The sequence below is a fragment of the Piliocolobus tephrosceles genome, chromosome 6, assembly GCF_002776525.5.
Source record: "Piliocolobus tephrosceles isolate RC106 chromosome 6, ASM277652v3, whole genome shotgun sequence".
NCBI classification, from domain to species: Eukaryota; Metazoa; Chordata; class Mammalia; order Primates; family Cercopithecidae; genus Piliocolobus; species Piliocolobus tephrosceles.
Genome location: NC_045439.1, coordinates 24925767 through 24939135, shown reverse-complemented (window position 1 = coordinate 24939135; position 13369 = coordinate 24925767). Strand labels below are relative to the sequence as shown.

The window sequence follows — 13369 nt, the reverse complement described above, 5'->3', positions numbered from 1 at the left end:
TGTGTAGAGGTAAATTTATAGCACTAAATGCCCACAAGAGAAAGCAGGAAAGATATAAAATCAACACCACAGCATCATAATTAAAAGAACTAGAGAAGCAAGAGCAAACACATTCAAAAACTAGCAGAAGGCAAGAAATAACTAAGATCAGAGCAGAACTGAAGGAGATAGAGACACAAAAAACCCTTCAAAAAAAATCAATGAATCCAAGGCTGTTTTTTTTGAAAAGAGCAACAAAATTGATAGACTGCTAGCAAGACTAATAAAGAAGAGAGAAGAATCAAATAGATGCAATAAAAAATGATAAAGGGGGTATCACCACTGACATCACAGAAATACAAACTACCATCAGAGTATACTATAAACACTTCTATGCAAATAAACTAGAAAATCTAGAAGAAACGGATAAATTCCTGGACACATATACCCTCCCAAGACTAAACCAGGAAGAAGTTGAATCCCTGAATAGACCAATAACAGGCTCTGAAATTGAAGCAATAATTAATAGCCTACCGACCAAAAAAAGCCCAGGACCAGGTGGATTCAAAGCCGAATTCTACCAGAAGTACAAAGAGGAGCTGGTACCATTCCTTCTGAAACCACTCCAATCAATAGAAAAAGAAGGAATCCTCCCTAACTCATTTTGAGGCCAGCATCATCCTGATACCAAAGCCTGGCAGAGACACAACAAAAAAAGAGAATTTTAGACCAATATCCCTAATGAACATCGATGCAAAAATCCTCAATACAATAGCAGCAAACCGAATCCAGCAGCACATCAAAAAGCTTATCCACCATGATTAAGTGCGCTTCATCCCTGGGATGCAAGGCTGGTTCAACATACGCAAATCAATCAACGTAATCCATCATACAAACAGAACCAAAGACAAAAACCACATGATTTATATCTCAATAGATGCAGAAAGGCCTTTGACAAATTTCAACAACCTTCATGCTAAAAACTCTCAATAAATTAGGTACTGATGGAACATATCTCAAAATAATAACAGTGATTTATGACAAACCCACAGCCAATATCATACTGAATGGGCAAAAACTGGAAGCATTCCCTTGAAAACTGGCACAAGACAGGGATGCCCTCTCTCACCACTCCTAGTCAACATAGTGGTGGAAGTTCTGGCCAGGGCCATCAGGCAGCATAAAGAAATAAAGGGTATTCAATCAGGAAAAGAGGAAGTCAAATTGTTCCTGTTTGCAGATAACATGATTGTATATTTAGAAAACCCCATTGTCTCAGCCCAAAATCTCCTTAAGTTGATAAGCGACTTTAGCAAAGTTTCAGGATGCAAAATCAATGTGCAAAAATCACAAGCATTTCTGTACACCAATAACAGACAGAGAGCCAAATTATGAGTGCACTCCCATTCACAATTGCTTCAAAGAGAATAAAATACCTAGGAATCCAACTTACAAAGGATGTGAAGGACCTCTTGAAGGAAAACTACAAACCCTCCATGAAGTAAAAGTGGACACAAACAAATGGAAGAACATTCTATGCTCACGGATAGGAAGAATCAATATTGTGAAAATGGCTATACTGCCCAAGGTAATTTACAGATTCAATGCCATCCCCATTAAGCTACCAATGACTTTCTTCACAGAATTGGAAAAAACTACTTCAAAGTTCATATGGAACCAAAAAAGAGCCTGCATTGCCAAGACAATCCTAAGCCAAAAGAACAAAGCTGGAGGCATCACGCTACCTGACTTCAAACTACACTACAAGGCTACAGCAACCAAAACAGCATGGTACTGGTACCAGAACAGAGATATAGACCAATGGAACATAACAGAGCCCTCATAAATAGTATCACACATCTACAACCATCTGATCTTTGACAAATCTGACAAAAACAAGAAATGGGAAAGGATTCCCTATTTAATAAATGGTGCTGGGAAAACTGGCTAGGCATATGTAGAAAGCCGAAACTGTATCCTTTCCTTACACCTTATACAAAAATTAATTCAAGACGGATTAAAGACTTAAATGTTAGACCTAAAACCATAAAAACCCTAGAAGAAAACCTAGGCAATATCATTCAGGACATAGGCATGGACAAGGACTTCATGTCTAAAACACCAAAAGCAATGGCAACCAAAGCCAAAATTGACTAATGGGATCTAATTAAACTACAGAGCTTCTGCACAGCAAAAGAAACTACCATCGGAGTGAACAGGCAACCTACAGAATGGGAGAACATTTTTGCAATCTACCCATCTGGCAAAGGGCTAATATCCAGAATCTACAAAGAACTTAAACAAATTTACAAGTAAAAATCAAACAACCGCAACAAAAAGTCGGCGAAGGATATGAACAGACACTTCTCAAAAGAAGACATTTATGCAGCCAACAGACCCATGAAAAAAATGCTCATCATCACTGGCCACCAGAGAAATGCAAATCAAAACCACAATGAGATACCACCTCACACCAGTTAGAATGGCAATCATTAAAAAGTCAGGAAACAACAAGTGCTGGAGAGGATGTGGAGAAACAGGAATGCTTTTACACTGTTGGTGGGACTGTAAACTAGTTCAACCATTGTGGAAGACAGTGTGGCGATTCCTCAAGGATCTAGAACTAGAAATACTATTTGACCCAGCCATCCCATTACTGGGTATATACCCAAAGGATTATAGATCATGCTGCTATAAAGACACATGCACACGTATGTTTATTGTGGCACTATTCACAATAGCAAAGACTTGGAACCAACCCAAATGTCCATCAATGGTAAGACTGGATTAAGAAAATGCGGCACATATACACCACGGAATACTATTCAGCCATAAAAAAGGATGAGTTCATGTCCTTTGTAGGGACATGGATTCACCTGGAAACCATCATTCTGAGCAAACTATCACAAGGACAAAAAACTAAACACCACATGTTCTCACTCATAGGTGGGAATTGAACAATGAGAACACTTGGACACAGGATGGAGAACATCACATGCTGGGGCCTGTCATGGGGTGGGGGGAGGCAGGAGGGATAGCATTAGGAGATATACTTAACATATACAAGTTAATGGGTGCAGCACACCAACATGGCACATGTATACATACATAACAAACCTGCACGTTGTACACATGTACCCTAGACCTTAAAGTACAATTAAAAAAAAAAAAAAAAAAGAAGAATCAGGTCAAGTGGGCTATGTCCCAGCTCTGCCACTTATGAACTGTGGGACTCAGACATGGAATTTCCCTCTCTGTCCCTTAGTTTTCTCTTCTATAAAATGGCAACTATAATGCCTACTTTATAAGGCTATTGGGAGAATTAAGAGTTCACCTGACAGTGTCTGGCACATAGGCACTTGACAAATATTTATTATTACAGGTCTTTGAAATTACATCTTTCCCTTAAATTTGATAACTTAGTGGCAGGTTACTCTTTTATAATCTTGACACAGTCCCACTGTGCAAAGCTCTCCGATCTTAGCTTCACTAATTTGTCATGTGAAATGACTATGATGAAACAAACTGTAATTACATAGAAAGATCACTTAGAATGTTAGAGTGGCTGCTGTTGCTTGTTTCTATGCTGTTTCACTCGCATATTAATTGACACTGCCTCCTTAGGTGACCATGTCAAATGCCTAGGACTGTGTTACTATTTTCCAACAGCTAACATAAGCAAGAAACAGAGGAGCAGGGTGACTGCTTAAGCTAAAGGAAGTTATTTCTTTACCAATTTTTGCCACTTTTTAAATTTTGTGATCAATTCTCAATTCAGTGGGAAAATGTGAATAGTCCCCACGTATCTCTCTCTCTCTCTCTCACACACACACACACACACACACACACACACACACACACACAAGCATGTCCTTGGCCAAGAGCAGACAATTTATATTATTCATTCTTTATAGTGAGAGTTTATAAAATTTCATCCGTTTATGAGAATTGTTACAAAATCCAGGGAATTAACAGGAAAACTGGACGACACTTCTCTTGAGTATTGGTAAGTGCCAGTTAAAGTGTACTTCTGGGTAAAATGAGTAATAAAAGTTGCCAAATCTAAAACAAACAAACAAACTTCTATTTTTTTAAGAAGTTCAAATTTGGATTAGTTCCTGAGAGTGGTTAGTAATGGAATAATAAACAGATAAGGCAGTGATCGTTGAAATAATAAATGACAGAAGGGTAGCAAGACATGGTAGAATGGATACATTAATAATTTTTAAAAGGATTAATATTTAGAAGACTATTGTGGAAAAGATCAAGTTTTAAATTGAAAAGTGAGGTTTCAAGATGGTGAAAGTTAGAAAAGGATGGAAGTACACATAAGCTTCAACTGAGGGATGAACACCTAAATCAAATTACCTAGGATGATCCACAACGTTATTGTAGTAATAATCCTACCACAATCCTGAAAACAACCATAGTGGTATGTTCGACAATTCTTCCTGAGTTTCTGTTTTGTATGCTACCCTGACAGATTATTTTTAAAAATTTCTCAGTGAGAAATGTATTTACGTACTGGAGTCCAAAAAGAAATGTTAGGATATTTAAAAAAAAATAAATGCAAACTCATCTATTGAATTCAGCTTATGTAACTTGGGACAAATCAGCTAAGTGAATAATTTGGTATATTATAATCTAGAAATTCTCACCAAACTACACTCCATATATTATTTGTGGGTAATAATCACTGAAGCCAGTTTTCTTCAGCCTCTTTATTCATTAGCTTAAAATTTTCAGTTGTCTCCTAAATAAATCAAAAAGCAAGGAAAGTGTCCAGACTACCTGGTTTCCATACTTTCTTTGGCTCTTCATAGTCCTTGTTCTCTGGATTTGGAGACTCTAGAAAGCTGAGATCTTCTGTGACACTTTCCCCCTCTTGGCTCTTGAGGCTGTCTTCCTCTTCTTGAATAGAGGATTCTAATTCGGATTCTTCTGAATCAAGAAATATTTGACCAGCAACTACTCTGCCTGCAGTAGTATGGTCCTTTACTGACTCATCTGATGTCAAAGTAGTCTGAGAATATAAAGTATTTTTAGTTATCAACAATGCCAAGACTTTCCCCAACCCTATTTGACCGTTATTTTCACTTATCCAGATATCACATCTCCTTCAGCTCCTTGAAGTGCCACACTCACTCATCTCTACAGGCTTCGGCATGTGTACATCACGTGCCTGCCTTCATCACCTAACTTGTAGTCTTTCCGAATTTCAACTTAGATATTATTTCCCCCGGAAGCCTTCCTTAATTCCCAAAGTCTGGGTTAGGTTTTCCTCCACATGCCCCCAGCATACCTTATACTTCTACTTCCTGCTTTTATCTACATTCCCTCAAATCTAAAGATCAGAGCTCATAACTGATTGCAGGGTTGGGTTGGTTAGTACTTGGATGGGAGAGCTCAATCAACCAATAAGTGCATTAGCTCACTGGATTTATTTTTGAAAACTGGAAAGTGGAAACAAATGACACCGGTTAAATTTTCAAACTTAGACACACACACTCACAGACATACACACACACAGAGCACATTCAAGTTGAAATGAAATATTTACTATCCCCTCTTGTAGGTCAGTATTTTCTTCCTCCAGAAAAACTAGACCTAATACTAATACCATCTGTCTCTTTCTGTCCTTTTTAATTCAATTGTTACTCAAAAGTTGCAGATTTCATATCCTTTCTAAGACACATAATTCATGCTTTTAAATCAGGCAGCAAATACTAGCCAATACATATTTTAGTACATACCTTGGAATCTAAGGATTCATCCTGGCTGCCTTCTTCATCTGCAAAGAAATTTTAAGACACTTTAGTAATCTTTCTTGTTGAGAAATTATAGTTATTATTAAAAGAAAACATTTGAAAAGTATAGCAAATAATGATCAAACATCAGATAAATAAACCTAGAATTATTTTAAAGTTAGCTATATTCAGCAATTGTTCAGAAAAGATCAAATGAAAGTGAAAAAAAAAATGGGTTGGGGGTTTAGTTTCTCTCTTTCTCCAGGGAAGATTAGCTTCATCTGTTACAAAGGTAGGTAAGACCAACAGCCTCCACCAACAAAAACAGGTTATTTCTTCACATGCCATCCAATTCTTGTGGGTCTATTTAGCCTATTTCTGAGAATGAGTTACTAAGTTCAAAAAGGTAAATCTCTAATTTCATACTCCGGGCTTCCACCTATTCTGTTTCTCTGCTCAGGATCTTGAGTCAGAGTAGCCCATTTTAGTGCTAATTAGTATTTCTATTGTTTACTACTGGAGTAAGGATGGAAACTAAGAATTATTATTTGATAGCAGAGTGGCAAAACAAATATATTTAGGATTTGTGTTCTACTCTACTCATAGATAACCAGATGCAGGTAAAAAACAGCATGGTCCTGTCATATATTCACTCAATAGAGAGCTATGTATTAAGAAATCAATAACTTGTATTAAACAATTAAAAACAGTCACCGGTCACAACTTGCTTACACATTCACACAGCCTGCTTTGGTGTTGTCTGATTACATGAACGTTCCTTCTGTTACTCTTTCCATGTTTTCTGACTATTACTTTTCTGGCTGCTTGTTACTCTTCTTCCTGCTCTTACATAAACACATGCAACAACTTAATGTTCAGATGCAAATGCTTGATTTTTGTATTCCTTGCCAGTTTAAAACAGCAAATCTGTCAGATCATCTTTAAGTTTCCCTCTTGCTCTTAAAATTACCTGATTTTATTCAGGAGTGAGTTTCAGTTTTACCCGCTCTATAAGCTGTATGAGAAATTAACCAGTAGACAAAATCTTTTAAGACCATGTGATTTTTACTAGAAAATTTGCTATTAGAGTTTCATTTATACTTTACTTCATATGGCTTTATCTTAAATATTATTTGTAATTTGTAACTCTAAAATATAACAAAAAACGTGTAACAGTTTGTCAAAGTACTGAGTTAAGACTAAGAAGTATAACAAGCTCAATTATGCACAAAATACAAGACACTATCTCACAATATTTCTTTTGAATATTTGAGAAAACTAGCCCACTAGTGAGGTTTTGATATATGAAAGTGCTGTGAAGTTGACGAAAATTTAAATTACAGCTACTATTCATATTCACCTACTTTTAGATTATCTTCAAAGTATGTTTTACTTCTGGCAGATGAAGAGAAGGTTATGCCACATATTAGTCTCATAGTGCCCATAACATTAGGATATGATGTCAGTTAATTAACAATTGTCCTTCATGCTAACTTCTTCACAAGCATTACCCAAAGCCCCATTTCTAACATGTGGTTCAAATTCCATTCTCAGCAAATCTTTAAAGAAAAAAAACCATCTCTATAATATAACAAAGTTGTACTGTAAGTACATGTAATTAATCACAAACTTCAGCTAGTTAATATATCAAGAACAGACATTAAATGTTTAAACGTATATTAAATATCCCCAAATGCTGAATGAAACTTTAGCTGGAACTCTAAATCACTCTCACTAAATTGCTACATTTAGTACCTCACCACAACAGGCTACATGGGTAGCTAATAGATGAATCATATAGACACACCGGTAAATACACTTGAAGACATGTACATTTCACACAACACAAGCTGTTAGGCATTAGAGTAGCAAAATGTGTTTTCCAACTCCAAGAAACATGATTTGTGACATCAGGGTTATTTCATGTGAATTGCATCATGCTTCTCTTTCTCTCCCTCTCTGCAACCTGGACTATATACTAATATTACCGGTAAATAAGATAATTCTCAGTTACTCAACTGGGAAAGCCTACTCCAGATGGTAGTCTCAAAGCATATGCTATTTTCTTTTTCAAACTGATACAAACATTCACACAACTCTTTTTAAAGAGTTGTTTATAACCTAGGAACTTCTGATATGTAGTATTCAGGTAAGGATTAAAGAGACTGAAGTTATGCATAAATAAAAAGCAAATAGTAATGTTTTCATCAGAACACAGATATCAAGCAACAAGAAAAAATACAAAAGGATTAAGTTATGCATTTCTCACTCATCCAAATGGTTCATACTACTTTATTAACTGTACACCTTCCTTTGAAAAAGACCAGTTTTTATTTTTATTGTATTAGCTAACAAAACTGCAAAGTACCAGAGATATGCTTTCAGGGAAAAGTAATCACTACAAAAATTTTCCACTCATCATGTAAATTAAACAGACTGATAACCTTTAAACACAGAAAGTCTAAAGAGTTTGGTGAAAACAGACCAGATCCCTGTTCTCTGCGTTAGCTCTGAATCGATACAGATCCTAAGATATTCTCGATTCTAAATTTCTTCAATTCTGAGGCCTGGAGAGCTAGTTCTGGAACCTGGCTTCATCAAATGTTAATTCTGACACACATGGTTCAGTAACAAAAGCTTGCTCAGCCTCTGTTTCTCAACCTGTCAAAAGGGGTAACACCTCTGTCCCGCTGACTCATCACAATGTTTTAAGGAACAACTAAACACGGTGAAATTAAACATCCTCTGCTATCTGAAAACTACTCTCTGAATTTATAATTATTACCTGGAATACCTGGCAGTGGACTTAACTAAAATGACTAAAAAGAAAAATAAAGGTTAAGCCATTTGCCTCTTCCTGCCAAAAATAAGAAACATGCATTTGTGAGAAAAACTATAACGTTTTCACTATTATCCTGAGAAAATGAAGAAATATCCTTTTAGTGTCCTCCTTTAAATTTATTAACAGAAAAGAGAAAATGTTTCTAGTATTAGCCACGTGTTAACGACGAGGATATCTTCTGAAAAGTGTATCGCTGGGTGATTTCCTTTTTGTATACTTAAACAAACCTGAATGGGATAGCCTTCTACATACCTGGGCTATATAGTGTAGCCTGTTGTTCCTAAGCTACAAATCTGTACAGCATGTGACTATACAGACTACTGGAGGCAACTGTAACATAAAAGTATTTGTGCACATAAACATAGCTAAACATAGAAAAGCTACAGTAAAAATATGGTGTAAAAGATTAAAAAACATATACCTGTCTAGGGCACTTACCATAAATGGAAGTTGCAGGATTAAGATCTGCTGTGGGTGAGTGAGTGGTGAGTGAATGTGAAGCCTGGGATGTTACTATACACTATTGTAAACACTGTACACTTACAGTACACTAAATTTATTTTTTTTAAAGTGTGCTACCATGTTACAGTGGCTACAAATCACTGGGGGACAGGAATTTTTCAGCTCCATTATATTCTTACAGGGCCACTATCTTACATGGGGTTCACTGCTGACCAAAAGGTCATTATGTAGCATATGACTATATCATATTTTCACATAACTCTAAAACACAATATTAGATAACAGCTACCAACAGCAATAGAATCAAGATTATCTTTGTTGGCTGACCATACTCGACCTGGATAAATGCGACCTGCCCTGGGTAACCACTAACATTCAAACACAAAATTATCACCAAAAACTTGATTTTCATACTGGAGTAAAACTTTAAACTTTGAGGCCAAAATCCTGTGAATGAAAATGGCAACTGAAAATCCACTGCCTAATTTATACAACTTTATTTTGCAGTTTTTTTTTTTTTTTTTTGACACAGGGTCTCACTCTATTGTCCAGGCTGGAGTGCAGTGGCATAATCACAGCTCAGTGCAGCCTCAACGTCCTGGGGCTCACTCCATCCTCCCACCTCAGCCTCCCAAGTACTTGGAAGTACACGTGTACACCACCACACCTGGAGTTAGGTAGAGATGGGGTTTCGCCATGTTGCCCAGGTTGGTCTTGAACTCCTGGGCTCAAGTGATCCTCCCACTTCAGCCACCCAAAGTGCTGGGATTACAGGCATGAGCCTGGCCCGCACAGGTGTTTTATGATACATGAACTTCATGTGAGCACAGTACTGCCTTTATTACCTTTTAGCACTCACATGTACATTGTTTTAGTTCCAGCTAAGGCTTTTGCCTTTACCATTGAAATGTTTTGGCACAGCTTTAACTACGATGGAAATCAGAGCAGACATTTCTTGAATACAGTCCTCTACCTACATCAATACAACCCAAGGATTTAATATATCAGTGTTGAGTCTTTTATTATAACATCCTGAAAGCTCCAACTGTTGATCTTCAAATATCTTTTCCACTAGCATGGAGATCTAAGTATATGAAACGTAGTCAAAGACAGACAGAAAAATTTCTATGCTTCAATTTTCTTTAAACTCTGCCAATTAAATTTAGAGGGATACACACCGTGCTCTTTCATTACTGTAGTTCTCTTTAGTGTGAAGAATCCCTCATGGAGATTGTTAATCTATGTATACCAGAGCTGTTCCAGACCTAAAACCACATGTTTAACAACCCCATAAGAGGAATTCTGATGCAGAAGGTCCATGGTCCAGCAGGTACTCTACTCATTAAGCTCAACAACTTCATTTCAAGCTTTTTGATCAAATATTAAATTATAGACACAGTAACAGGCTGATCTCTTTCTTTTCCCCACATTAAATAACGGCTAAAAGTGCTTCGAGAGTTATGTAGAGTCTAAAGATCTGGTCATTAGACTCAAACCACCACCACTACTGGAGGGAAGGGAGTGGACCTCAAAGAATGACGTTGGCAGTAAAGTAATTAGCACAGGGTTGGTGCTTTTGAAATGGTATCTTAAACCACATCATGGATAGAATTTAGGTTTAGGCCTCTTATTTTAGAAGCAGAACGACGTTATGGCATTCATTTACAACTAGGACAGGTAATTTGGGGATTCAAATAACCATCTGGGAAATTTTCTGTTAAAAAAAAGCTGACATTTATTAAAAAAAAAAAAAAAAACTGACATTTATACTCTGTGTTGTCTCCCCAAAACGTAAAGCCACAGAACAGCTGTCTTGTTAACTGAAACAGATTAAAACTCCAAAGTTTACTGTACTCATTTTTTTTTTTATCAACACTTAGAAACACGAAGTTTTTCATGAACACTCTCAAAATGGAAATTTTCAAATGTAGGCAGATTAAAACATTAAAAAAAGGCGGGGGGGGGGACTAGAAACAGAATAAAAATTAGCTAACTCGAAAATCAATTCAAAAGCACACAAATTTCTGTATCTATATAAAACGCAACTTATAAGAACCAAGATTTTCCCAAACATCATAAACAAACATGGGGCAACTCAGAAACACTGCGACAGGTCACCGCTTTCTCAGGAAGGTTTCAAAAAAGTAGAAAGTGGCTACGATGAGATCAAAAGTCTTCGTTTTTAAACAAACGGACCAGGGACCATCTCGGGTGTTAGGCAAACTCACCAAACTACTGTCAACATCCTGGTCTGGATGGATCCTCCTCTGCCCTAAAGAGACAGCTCCAGGTTTGTCAATTATTTAACTTTCAATTCCCAAGCCCAGAGTTCCAGACCAGACCCTTCCTCTACCCCAGGGTCGAGGAAGCTCCACTCGGGCTCCTGGGTCAGGATTCATTCCTTTGGAGTCAATTCCACGTTCGTGAGAAAGAGTCGCGTTAAAGTTTGTTACGTGGGAGAGAGGTGTGGGCAGAGTGACCGCCCCTTCTTTTTCCACCCCACTCCACCTCCCTAAATAGCCCCTTTGGCGCAGGCCAAGCAAAGCCAAAGAGCGAGTGACAGGCCAGTGCGAGGTGTGCCCAGGGAGAACGGGGTCCCGAGTCTGGGTCCCCACGGCCCCGGCCGGCGGTAGAGGCTGGGGGGCGGAGGCTCTGGGCCTTCAGCCCGAGGGGGCGGATACTGACCCGAGGACGCCGAGGCCAAGCTCAGCAGCACCGCACAGAGCAGCAGCGTCAGCCCTATCCGGACCCGCATCCTGCTCTCGGGGCCGGTGCCAACCCCTAGAGCTGTCGCCTTCGCCTCCGCCACCACGGAGTCACCGCCGCCGCTTCGCCGCTGCGCTTCCTGCTCTAGTCTCCTTCCTCCGCCCCTTCCCAGGCCTCCCTGACCCAGGGCGCAGCCAATCTCCGCCCGCTGTCGCGGTCGTCTGGTCCAATCACCATGGTCTCCCCGCCCGCCCCCATTGCTCCGCCCCAGGGTCATTCATTGGCCAATCATTGTACCAGGCTCCCACACCAGCTTTCCCGGTTGGACCACGACTCACGGACATGGCCCCTGCTAATTGGTAGCACTGTTTCAACCGGAATCAGGGCGTGAATCAAAGACTGAGAGAAAAGAGGCTCATCCAAGACTACAATTCCCAGAAGGCACTTCATGTGATTAACTCGGGGGGTGCTCTTGGGAAACGTAGTCCATCATGGGACAAGATTTATAAGTGCGGGTGACTGTTAAAGTTAGAATGTAACTAACACCTGGACTAAATTTTAACTCAAGGCTATGGATTCACAAGCCTTTTTAAATTGATCCAAAATAAATATTAAGGAATAATTTTAAGAACTTGTAATGTGTGTAGCATTTTTTCCTGTTTTATTAAAAAAAATTTAAATTGGGCATACTGATATGAGCACTGAGAAAAATACCACAGCTAGTTGAATTTGAGGTGTTTTTTAAAACTTAGATAAAACAGTACCGTGAAGTACGGAAACCAGGGTGCAACTCACTACCTGTTCTCCTTTCTCCGACGAAACAAAAGAAAATAAATCCACTCAGTACAGATTATCTCAATATAGTATTTATTTTCACTGGGTTCACCAGAAAGTAATCATCTAGAAAATGTGCCAACAGCCTTTGAAAAAGTATTTTAAACACTTGTCCTCATCATTCTCTTCTTGTGAGTTGCATTGTTCTCTTCTTTCCTAACTAAAGTCAGGAGACCAGGTTCATGTGTGTGGAGGTAGAGGTGACAGTGATTGCATCGCAGGCACGGAAATACTCTATGTAATAAGCACCAATTCCAGGCATGTTCCAACTGGGTAGCAGAGCAGTGGCTTGGTGTTCCTGGCCCTTCTTTCATCAAACCTTGTCGTTCTGCTTTCCCCATCATCCACCCACTGTCAGCTCTAAGGCCTAGAACCTAGTCCAGCCAAGTGAAGGGCTTTGGAAAAGTCTCTGCTGGCCATGTGTCTTAGCACTTCTCGGCATTTGTCTTTGTCTTCCTTTTTTTTTTTTTTTTTTTCTGAGATAGAGCCTTTTATTTTCAGGAAGATGGTAAAAAAACCAACCACTGTTTCTCATTCACATCGGAAGGAGTGGAAGGAAAGAATTATCTCCTCCAAAAACTTGTCTTTTCAACTACAACCTCCTTGGCTCTCCTCACCATTTCTGTCACTAACAATGTTCCCTCTGAGTTCCTCTGATTATAAATCATAGAGTAAAATCTGGTATATTTTCCTTCCTTTTTAATCTTATTGATAATCAAGTTCTATCAACTCACTATGTAACTTTTATTTTTTAAATTTTATTATGTACCTCTGTTCTCTCCCTCACTGAAGACTCCCC

General features: G+C 38.5%; 1 protein-coding gene across 1 annotated transcript in view; it reads right to left on the bottom strand.

The window, feature by feature from the left end:
- SEL1L (SEL1L adaptor subunit of ERAD E3 ubiquitin ligase) overlaps positions 1-11892 on the bottom strand; it is a 70203-nt gene extending 58311 nt beyond the window's left edge. Inside the window, exons 1-3 of the mRNA XM_023205379.2 lie at positions 11716-11892; positions 5733-5770; positions 4771-5002 (exon numbers count right to left, since the gene is read on the bottom strand). Coding sequence (XP_023061147.2) covers positions 4771-5002; positions 5733-5770; positions 11716-11785 — 340 coding nt within the window. The 5' untranslated portion in view covers positions 11786-11892. The remainder of the gene's footprint in view (positions 1-4770; positions 5003-5732; positions 5771-11715) is intronic.
- Between the last annotated feature and the right edge of the window lie 1477 nt (positions 11893-13369).